Source organism: Podarcis cretensis, assembly GCF_951804945.1.
Source record: "Podarcis cretensis genome assembly, chromosome: 6".
Classification (NCBI taxonomy): Eukaryota; Metazoa; Chordata; class Lepidosauria; order Squamata; family Lacertidae; genus Podarcis; species Podarcis cretensis.
In genome coordinates, this window is record NC_137175.1 from 11,473,980 (window position 1) to 11,485,805 (window position 11,826).

An 11,826-nucleotide genomic window follows, 5' to 3' on the forward strand; every position below is an offset into this window, starting at 1 on the left:
TCCACAATTTGCTAGGAGATCAGAATACCTATATTAGGTTCATTGGATCTGAAGTCATCCAGACACCAGAAATCACCAAGGAATTATCAAGAGGAAGGGAAAAACCCTCCATTCAGACTCCTTTCTTTCTTTCTTAAATAGAACTATGCCAGAGCTTGGGGTGGGTGCCTGGGTATTTGGCTGGACCCAGTCTGTTTCTTCCTCACTCTCCCAGCCACCAGTGTGGTAGCTCATCATCTTAAATTTGAAAATCTGAACATGGTGCTAGTGTTGGGTTAAGACCTAGGAGACCAGGGTTCAAATCCGCACTTGGCCATGAAGCTCTGTGAGTGAAACTGGGCCAGTCAGTGCCTCTAATCCTCAGCTTTCTCACCTACCTCACAGGGTCGTTGTGGAGATTAAATAGGGAGGGACACCATGCATACCACCTTGAGCTCCTTGGAGGATTAAGTGCAAGATAAATGCAATAACTAATAACTCATTAATCTATGTTTGGAATATAGTTAAAATACGAAACATATGTTATAGCCAAGAACACATTTTTAAAATGTCTCTGATTTTTTCTCTTTTTTCTTACTTTGTCTCCCCTCTCCTTCTCCCTGCTGCCACTTTGAAATTCTTCATCAACACAGTCTCGATCTAGACAAGAAGACCCAGAGCAGCTTAGGTTGAAACAGAAAGCCAAGGAGGTATGTTTTTTCCCCCAAACCGCCTGTCGTATTAATCATCTCGGTGCTGCATTTGTTACATTTTCACCTGCGTAATAATGACTGCGTTCCAAAACAAGCATAGGAGAGAGTAAAAACACAGAGGAAAACGGTGACTTTTTCTGTTTTGCCAAACACAGATGCAGCAACAGGAACTAGCACAAATGAGACAGAGGGATGCCAACTTGACTGCCTTGGCTGCAATAGGACCCAGAAAGAAGAGGAAAGTGGATTCCCCGGGCTCTGGATCAGGGACAGAGGTACAAGACTACAACTCTGTTTGTACATCATTGGATCCTAGACTTCTGATAGCTCTGGTACAGCTTCAAACTAAACTGAAATTGGAAGCACATTTCACTCTTGCCCAGCACAGATTTTCTTGTTGCGGGTGTAAGAGTTAGAATTAGCCACCCCAAGTTTAACAAAGCGTGCACCACCTATGCAAGTTCCAAGTCTCATTGCTGGTACATTTTCCTGCACCACTGCTGCATATCATTTAATTACCCTTGAGTGCCTTATGCTATATATCTTAAATTTCTTTAAACCTATCTGCCATGTTCTTTCTTACAACTGTGTAAGTTCTGACAGGCGTAATATTTTAAGAGGCTTTACTGTTAAGTTTATCTCAATGTCTTTGGACTGATAATTTCAAGATGTGTTGGAGCAGATTCTTCATCTGTCTTTTCTTAGTGGTGCAGAATGTGCAAAAAATAATAATCTTTCTTGATGTGAAACAGGATATAAAGTTGGAATTTTGTGTGTGAGATGTAACCTCTGGAATGCTTCATAATGGTTGTAGTTCCCTTAAACAAAGGGTTGGAGCCTCAATATATCCGATCTGCAATTCCAGATGCCTCACAGAAAACCTTTATTAATATAAAAGCAGATATCTCTGCCAATTTGTTTTCTTTATTGCTGTAGCAGCAGTGGAAGAAAATGGGCTTTGAAGTTCATCTTCTTCTGCATAGCTCTTGACAAAAATGATTTTCATGTTGCAGGCTTTCCTGCGAATAGCAATTTGGATAACACTCATTGAAACAAGTTTCCATTTTCTCTTCTAACAGAGCCTTTAATTAGAGGCAGAAATTGAGCAGATGCACTCTTCTAGTTCTGTAGTGTGTATTAGTGGAACCTGTTGAATTCCTGCCTGGGGCAGAGCGACAGTTGCACAATACTAGACAGTAGTAGACGGGGTGAGCTCCCATTGCTCGGTCTCTGCTCCTGCCAACCTAGCAGTTCGAAGGCACGTCAGAGTGCAACTAGATAAATAGGTACCGCTCCGGCAGGAAGGTAAACGGCGTTTCCATGCACTGCTCTGGTTCGCCAGAAGTGGCTTAGTCATGCTGGCCACATGACCCGGAAGATGTACGCAGGCTCCCTCAGCCAATAAAGCGAGATGAGTGCCGCAACCCCAGAGTCGTCCGCGACTGGACCTAATGGTCAGGGGTCCCTTTACTTTTACCCCAAAGGCCAACAAAATTTATTTTGGCACATGGGGTAGAAAATCCCATATGCAGCTCTTTCCCCTCCCTGCAGTAAAATATACAACAACAATGAATTAACTAAATTGTTGCCCAAAATCAGCTGCTTGAGGTAGTAGTCTCACTTTTTTTTTTACAGTAGGACTGGCCCTGGTTGAAGGCACAAAATGAAAGTGCAGAAGCTGATAAGCCTATCTAGAAATATCTCTGCAAAATTCCCCCTTTCTAGAAGCTGCAAGTTTCTCTGGCGTGTGTTTATATTGTTACTAGTAAATATTTTATAAATCTTACATAGCTTTTATAAATCTGAAAAGCATTTACATAGGTTTTATAAATCCATTTGAGTCCAAACACCCATATCTAAAAGGGCACTGCGGTGAATTCCATGGGAATGTGTCTGTGAAGTCCTGGGGAGAAGGGAATTGAGTTAAATCAAGCTCAAAGCTTACTTAATTTTAAAAAAATAAGTTGCGTTCTCAGCAGTAGTAGCACGTAGAAAGATGCGGAAAAATAGGGAATGCAATAAAATTATCATTACTCAAACTTGGAGCAGTGATCCAAAATAGCATTCATTATGTCTAAGTCCATTAGGTGTGCTAAGCAAATTTAGAAGTAAGCTGTGTTCAGTTGGGCTTGCTCCCTAGTTAAGTCATTTTAGGATCGGAGTCTAAAACAACTTACTTCCAAACCTTACCAGTAAACTTGCTCCCAAACCCAATCAGTAAGAATTATTATTATTATTATTATTATTATTATTATTATTATTATTATTACTACAATTTATATACCACCCTTTATCCAGAGATCCCAGGGCAGTGCAAAACATTAAGACCATAATTTATGCAGCATAATAAAAAACAGAATACACAGCATAATAATAAAACAATCAGAACTACCCCCCCATATACATTTAACAGACCATAGATTATTTAATTGCCAAAGGCCTGGGTAAAGAAGAATGTTTAGTTTTTATTGAGCAATAGCACCTACTCCCTGATTAGAGGTGCAGAAGTGATCATCTTTTTTAGTTTGTTCAGGATCAGGGTTTCTGCCTACCATTAAAGAGAAGGACTTCAACATGCCCATTGCGTCTGTGTTCAGCTGCTCCATGCCACGTTCCAGTGGTGGGTGGTGCCAGGGGCAAAAATGGGTGGAGCAATGGGTGTGAAGCTTTCTTTCTTCGGTATAGTATAAATGGGAGGTTAATGTTCACACATCTCTCCATTCAGGCAAGCAAGAGTCTTAGCACAGTGCCAGCCAGGCAAAAGCCGCCAAGGGCCTAGAGCAGGATTGTCTGGGGGAGGGAGCGTGGCTTAGGAAGAGTCTCAAAGGCCAGCCAGAGATTTCTGGAAGGTGCCTTTGGACCCTGGACCAAAGGTTCCCCAATACCTGTGTATGGCATTGGTCCCCCAAGTACATTGTGTCATGAAGCCCTAACACAATTGTTCCTCTCCAGTGGCAGGTCACTGCTAAGTGGACCTACATTGCTGTGTCTGAAAGCAGTTTGATTTAGTTCCTACATACAGTGGTACCTCGGGTTAAGTACTTAATTCATTCCGGAGGTCCGTTCTTAACCTGAAACTGTTCTTAACCTGAAGCACCACTTTAGCTAATGGGGCCTCCTGCTGCTGCCGCGCCGCCGGAGCACGATTTCTGTTCTCATCCTGAAGGAAAGTTCTTAACCCGAGGTACTATTTCTGGGTTAGCAGAGTCTGTAACCTGAAGTGTGTGTAACCTGAGGTACCACTGTATTTATCTAAGGTAGATTTAAAATACTATGCGGGCTATTAGGATCACACACACACACAAACCTTCAGGCATACAGTAGAACCACGTGTTACGTACTGTCCTTCTTGCGAACGCTTCGGGTTACGAGCTCCGCTAACCCAGAAGTAGATGCTCCCAGTTGCGAGCGGAAGTCGCGTGCTGGCAGCACGGCAGCAGCAGGAGGTGCTATTAGCAAAAGCGCACCTCATGTTACAAGCGGTTTCGGCTTAAAAACGGACCTCCAGAACGAATTAAGTTCATAACCCGAGGTACCACAGTACACATGAACATTTCACTTCATATGCCTGTCAGTATATGGAATCTGCTTTTCATTCATTAGAAATTCTTGTTTGCATATCAGCAAACCGTGATCAATTTAGTTACCTTAGTTTAATCTGTTACTGGATAGCCAAATGTCCTAAATCGAAGCTTTTGTTTGCTTAATTAAGAACCAGCTGCTTTGGATCTAATTGAATCGCAGCTGTGCAGCTGTTGCTGCTGCAGTTGACATTTTTAACTTGAGCTCCCCTTGTCTCTCTCTTGGTGCATGCACACATGGTAGGGACGTTTTTCTTGCAGTTAAAGCAGTATTACCAAAACTGGTTCCGATCAGACTAGCGTGCTGATAATCCAAGGAATGTCGGACCTTAATAAGTCACCTGTAAGCAAAGCAAAAAAAGGGAAAGGGGGGGGCCAAGAAAATGCAATTGCACAATTAGCTTGTGGATATGATGTTCAATATCCGAGATAATGTCAAAAACCCAGGTTTTACCTGGACAAATTAATTTGTTGCTCTAACTGTGCAAGTTCAGCTGTTTGAGCATTTCTGGGAAGCTTAAAAATATATTGTGACAAGATTGCCTGATTAGCTTAAAGGCTCGCATAATATACCTCATGGCATTCTTGGCCATGACCCAGTTTGACCCCACGAGTGACTAAGAGGTTCTTGCGCTATTCCTTCTCTCTGCCTCTCTTCACCGCACACTCCCTAGAGTTATTGAGAGGAGCCGTCAAACAGGATGCTCCTTCTCCATAGTTTTAGCTCATACGTGAGGAGGCAGCCCTTGAGTCGGTATTTGGGCCGATATATGCAATGTTTCTCAAGGCTTTTGAGCTTTGTTTCTGCTTTTAAGCACGTTGCTTTCTGGAAGGGGGTGGTCCTGTCTAAAGCAAGGGGCTTGGAGTGAAGAATTTGGCAGGGATAGATTTGAGGTATGTGAGCCTTTGGTCACACTCTTAGACGAGGCTGCACATTGAAGAAGGAGGGGGCAGATGGATTGTGATCCTGGGGGCTGGAGTGGTGAATGAACTGTCCCTGTCCCTACAGTGTATCAGGAAAGGAAGGGCTGAGAATCAAGAAGGTCAAAGAGTGGGAGGATAGTACCACTGTGCACTAAAAAAAAAAAAAAAAAAATCGCAATATTTTTCTCAAATATGACCCTGCTAAGGCAAATAGTACTAAACTGCAGCAGCTCAGCTTGTGCAAACTGCAACTTCAACTTGTACACCAATTAGCAGTCTTTCCAGGTGGTATATCTCCCTTGGTTCTTCTTCTTTTTTTTAATATAGAAAAATCAGAGCAGAGACAAATTCTCTGGTCTGTATATGCCACCTGCTGGTCTCAGCTCATTACTGCCTCTCCACATGCATTCCAAGACAATGAGGAGATGCTGCAAAACCTCCTGTCTCTTCCGATGCGATAACTCACTCCTATTCTTTGTGTTTGTTAAGTTGACTTGTCTTTTACTAATTATTTTATGAAACAAAAGCTATGTGCTGCTTCTGTACTCTTAATCTGCGGATGAAGGGCAGTATGCAAATTCAATAAATAACAACAACTACAACTACAGCAACAACACAATATGAGAAGTGATGTAATCTTAGTGTATGACTTCCAAAACTGTGCCATTATAGCCCCAGCTGTTCCTTTCACCCCCTTTTAAAAATACAGAGCTTTTGCTAAATAGTATACTGTTAAACAAATTCGCCCTCAGTCATCGATAGTTATGTTTATTGTGGGTCGGAGCAGTTGCTCCTGCCTGACATTTAGCGTATTTTTCTGTGTATAAGATGCCCCCATGCGTCACAAAAGCCAAAAAGCATCTGCTCAGCAGCCAGCAAGCGCATGCACAATTGCCGCAGCATAAGCCAAGCCACAGCAGCCCTTGCCGCAGCCACCAATCACCCACCCAGTCGCCGCTGTCAATCTTCTGCTCACGGCTGCAACCAATCGCCCGTCTCCCTCTTTGCACTACTCATGTATAAGACGAGCCCCGATTTTGAACATTATTTTACAGTAAAAATTTTGTCTTATACATGGAAAAGTACAGTATTTGCAGAATGGTCATGCTCTTAGCCAGAAGGGCTGCGCTCATAAAAGGCTGTAAACATGGGGCACCAACTATTTGAATAGTTTTTCATATCATAAGCTGGTCACTGAAGCTGGCTGTAAACTACCTAGGTTGGTTGAAAGTGTCCGGTTGGCTGCCCGGGATGTATAGAAGCTGAGATGTGGGTGGAGGCCAGGGACTGAGGGAATTTTTTTGCACCTTCCCCAAACAAGTGCTTGTGCCTCAAGCTCGCCTTGTGCTTTGTGGCTTTTACAAGCACATCTGTGTAGGCTTCGAATGGGCTGATATCTTACAGCACAGGTTCAGTGTCTTGCCACATCAATACATTCAGTTTATAATGCCAGTGATAGCGATAACCAGAGCTCCCCAGTCTCTGACCCTTAAATGACTCGGCCACTGTAAGATTTGCAAATCTTGGGCCCGCCACTCCCTATTGGCGTTTGCTTAGGCCAGCCTTTGCCAACATGGTATCCTTGAGATATTTTGGACTACAACTCTCATCAGCCCCAGCTTGAATATAGGCCTGACTTCTTTGGAAGCAGAAAGCTGAGACTCTTGCAGCGAGCCAGATATCTTCTGTTCTCTTCAAAGACCTCCTTCCTTGGAGGTTTCTAAGCAGAGGTTGAATTGGCCATCTCTCATGGATGCTTTGCAGGGGGTTGGACTAGATGTTTTGGGACTACAACTCCCATCATCCCTAGCTAACAGGACCAGCGGTCAGGGATGATGGGAGTTGTAGTCCCAAAACATCTGGAGACCGAGTTTGCCTATGCCTGGACTAGATGACCATTGGGTCTCTTCCAACTCTACAATTCTATGATTCTAAGTGCTATAGATGCACTCATAGGTAGGCCTTTGCTGGGCGATAACATCATGAAGCATTCTCACTACCGGGGTGGCGGCGAGGGGAATCATCCAGTAGTTGCAGGACTCCATTCCCTGAAGACCCGGAAATTGTTATGTGGCCTCATTTACCTTGTACATAATACTACAAAAATGAATGTTCAGTGCTCGTTAAAAAGACACCTCAGAGGATCGAAAATCACAGAATGTGCCTTAGTTTTCCTCCGACTCCTGTGTGGATTCCGTGTTCCCATGATGCTTTGGGTGTCTGGGGACAGAAGTCCCCTGGATAATGCTGCCCCCATGAGTGTGTCTTTATAATGACTTATGAAACAGATGTTGGTCCGCTGATGCTAAGGCAGACTAGCATCATTCTAAGAATGGTTCAGTTCTATGCCAGCAGGTATTTAATCTGTGCTGTTCATGTCTTTAGCGTTCTGCAAAATTGCATTAGCCTTTTACCTGCTGTCTCTATTCCCCACTTTATTTCTGTTTTAATGGTTTTAATTGTTTCGCATCACTCTTTTTATTGTTACAAGCCACCTTGCACATCTCTCTTGATACACAAAGTTCAGGGTAGAAATTACTCCAGTAAAACAAACAAACAAACAAACAAACAAATTGACCACTACGCGAGGTGGGATAAAAGTCCAGAGGTCTTCTAAAATGTTGATGGATGCTCACGCACCCTGGAGCCAGTCTGGTGTAATAGTATATAAAGTGTTGTTTGTTTTAGGTAGGGCCAAGCTGAAACCTGCCCATTTAGAGAGCCTTGAGCCCAAGTCATTTGTATTACCATAAAAGTCATGCAGAGAGTCCTGCAGTCTAATCACTTTACTGGGTTGTTGTCAGGATAAGAAATGAAAGCTACTTTACTGAAAGGGGGCTGCAGAAATGGCAAGGAACCTAGAAGGCGTTTGCATAAGAGGCAGCAAACAGGAACTGCAGGTGGGAAGAACTAGCTATAATAACAACAGCAGCAGCAACATATTTATAAGCCACTCATTTGACTGAGTTGCTCCAGCCACTCTGGGTGGCTTCCAACAAATTAAACACAGTAAAACATCAAACGTGAATAATAATAATAATAATAATAATAATAATAATAATAATAATAATAATAATTTTTTAAAATTTATATCCTGCCCTCCCCAGCCGAAGCCAGGCTCAGAGCGGCTAACAACAGTAAAAGTAACACAGTTTACATAAAATCACAATCAATTAATTGAAATACATTATAAAATCAATTCATTCTAAAATCAGTTCAGAATCAAATTAATGGCAACCATTGGGCTAGAGTTCTATGAGTTAAAAACTCCCCTATCCAGTCCTTCCTTCAGGTGTCTTCTAAAAGTCAAGGATTGTTTATTTCCTTGACATCTGATGGGAGGGCATTCCACAGGGCAGGCACAACTACCTGTGTGCCTGTATGTTTCTGAGCACAATTCAAAGTGTGATGCTGACCTTTAAAGCCGTAAACAGCCTCAGCCCAGTATACCTGAAGGAGCGTCTCCACCCCCATCGTTCAGCTCTGGCTTTTAGAAAATGTCTGAAGGCAGCCCTGTTTCAGGAAGTTTTTAATGTTTGATGTTTTGTTGCTTTTTATATATATTCTGTTTGGAGCCACTCAGAGTGGCTGGGGAAACCCGCCAGATGGGCGGGGTATAAATAATAAATAAATTATCATCATCATCGTCGTCGTCATCATCCCAAGAGGGCCCTCTGCCTGGTTCATTGTAACTTCACTTCTCTTAGTGAGCGAATTGCCAGAAGGCTCTCGGAACTTGGACCTCAGGGTATGGGCTGAACGATTGGGGTGGAGATGCTCCTTCGAGTATATAGGGCTGAGGCCATTTAAGCTTCCCATTCCTGACATAGAGGGAACTTTCTAAGAGATTGTTGTTGTTGTTGTTTAGTCGTGTCTGACTCAGCACACCAGGCACTCCTGTCTTCCACTGCCTCCCGCAGTTTGGTCAAACTCATGCTGGTAGCTTCGAGAACACTGTCCAACCATCTCGTCCTCTGTCGTCCCCTTCTCCTTGTGCCCTCAATCTTTCCCAACATCAGGGTCTTTTCCAGGGAGTCTTCTCTTCTCATGAGGTGGCCAAAGTATTGGAGCTTCAGCTTCAGGATCTGTCCTTCCAGTGAGCACTCAGGGCTGATTTCCTTAAGAATGGATAGGTTTGATCTTCTTGCAGTCCATGGGACTCTCAAGAGTCTCCTCCAGCACCAAAATTCAAAAGCATCAATTCTTCAGCGATTGGCCTTCTTTATGGTCCAGCTCTCACTTCCATACATCACTACTGGGAAAACCATAGCTTTAACTATATGGGCCTTTGTTGGCAAGGTGATGTCTCTGCTTTTTAAGATGCTGTCTAGGTTATTCAGCTATACTGCTAGCTCAGAGAACAAACCCGTTGCCCTGTTCACACACACTGTATTCCACACAGCTTCCGCCGCCACCGCCGCCAATGCTTCTCTGAGGGCTTGGAAAATAAACTAACTTCTCTTCTTTCTGTTTTCAGGGATCCAGCACGAGTGTGGCAGTGCCAGGCAGCTCTGGAGTCGGAACAGCCAGGCAGTTTACACGGCAAAGGATAACGCGGGTGAACCTCAGGGACCTCATATTATGTTTAGAAAATGAGCGAGAGACAAGCCATTCACTATTGCTATACAAAGCATTCCTTAAGTAAAAAAAAGTGGAGAACATCAAGGTATTTTTGGCGGAGAAGACACCTGGGGACACTTTTTTTTATATATATTTGCAGATTACGCCTTTTTGTAACGAGCATATGGGATACTGTTTAAAAAAAACACCCACCCCATCAACAAACCATCACCACCACCACTCTGAGACAACCACCTCTTTACAAGGAACCGTTTTCTAGTCCCATTTATTATAAACTCTTTGGTGTAAGAGAGAGATCCCTTTCTTTGACAGTAAGGAGACTTGCAAAGGCCTGAGGAGTCGATAAGAGGACAATTTAAAGTTTAACTCATCTCTTTGATTGAGTGGCCTTCTTGCCAAACAAGCCATATTATAGAGACTGATGGAACCGTTTAGCAAATAACCAGCTACTCTGTGTCAGATCCTGTAGCAATTTCAACATTAATTGTGCATTTTAGTTCAGTTTTACTTAACGAGATCGATTATATAGGTATATGTCTACAGCAGATGACCTCATTTTATTTTAGCTTTTAAATGGAGTCAGTTAGCAAAGCGAACTGATTTTAATAAATATTTATCTTTTCCTGCCCAAAATTGTTCAGATCCTAGATTACACTTAATTTTAAGCGTAACCTCAATTCTTTTAATCTTGTTATTATCGCTTATTAGAGGCAACCCCCCACTCTGAAGGCCCACAAAGGAGGGTTACTTCTGAATGTTGTATCAGCATCTGTAAAAATAGAAAAAGAAAAAAAAGAAATGCATTTTATTTGCTATAGTTTGTAAAGCTGTAAAGTTTAAAACAAAAAATGGAAAAAGGAAAAAAAGAAAAAACCTTTTCAGCATAAATATATTTTACTTGCACTGTGTTTTTTAGCGAAAGTGAAAGCTTAGATTAAATAAAAATCAAAGTTGAGAGGAATCATCAAAAAAGACAGTTTCTCAGTGTGAAATCAAGTGTTGAAAAATGGTTGGTGTATTTTGTCAGTAAATGTACATAATTTTTGGCACATAACATTTAAAAAAAATGGCTATGTAAACTATAATTATTTTGCTAAAAGACTGTATGCAAGCTATGGGCTTACTTTAAAGACGTCCAGAGCAAAATTCCCCTCTTTGTACCTATTTTTTTATTACAAATATACTAATTGGTTCTTTATATTTTCAGAGGTTATTGTATTAAATTGTCTATTGATAGTACTTTTATGACTGTAAATATGTCGGCTTTCTTTGTGTGAACTCTCATGTTAGATTTTAAGGGCAGGGGCCACCGTGAACACTTTTTGCGCAAATCCTGTTGAAACGAAGGGAGCTCTGCGACATGAACTGGCATTGGGTTTCAGCAGAGCCTTGTGCGAGAAGCGTTTCCGGTGGATTGCACCTTAACTCTTTTTGTGTGTAAACTGAATGCTGATCAGTATTTTTATCAAACACCCTACAAACTGTTACACCTTTTTATTTCGTCTTTTAGGGAATAAAAATCCTGTCTTTCCATTTTATTTTCATGTAAATTTTGCACAGTTCCTTGTTCATATGTAAATATTTTACTTTCAGAAATGAAGTTTTTAATTGCTATTGTTTTATATAGGATTGAAAGAAAATTAACTCCTTTATTAAAAACAAATTTATCTGTATCTGTGTATGTATTTTTGCTCTATAAAAATACTTATGTTTCTGGATTTATTTAATTTCTCCCCACCCCGTCCCTACACTGCTACCCCACTCCCTTTAAAAAAAAAAAAAATTCGAAGAAATAACCTCTCTTGGTTTTAAGCAGTGTTGGGAAGATAACAATTCATCAGGGTGATCAGTGCCTGAAATAAAATTACAAACTGTATGCCAAGGAAACTCAGCTTCTGCACTTGGAATAAATTATGCTAGTTATATAAACCTGCAAATATGTACTTTGCCTAATCAGTTCTGCGTCTAAGATTCAGCTACTGTGGTATAGTGGTTAGAATACTGGATTTGGGAGAAGGAAAACTGGGTTCAAGTCCCTATATCAGCCT

General features: G+C 41.8%; 1 protein-coding gene across 2 annotated transcripts in view; it reads left to right on the forward strand.

Moving 5' to 3' along the window:
* TAF4 (TATA-box binding protein associated factor 4) overlaps positions 1-11,451 on the forward strand; it is a 79,008-nt gene extending 67,557 nt beyond the window's left edge. For both annotated transcript variants that reach the window (XM_079978972.1, XM_079978973.1), the window contains exons 14-16: positions 633-689; positions 848-967; positions 9,675-11,451. In XM_079978972.1, coding sequence (XP_079835098.1) covers positions 633-689; positions 848-967; positions 9,675-9,842 — 345 coding nt within the window. In that variant the 3' untranslated portion in view covers positions 9,843-11,451. The remainder of the gene's footprint in view (positions 1-632; positions 690-847; positions 968-9,674) is intronic.
* The last annotated feature ends 375 nt before the right edge of the window (positions 11,452-11,826 follow it).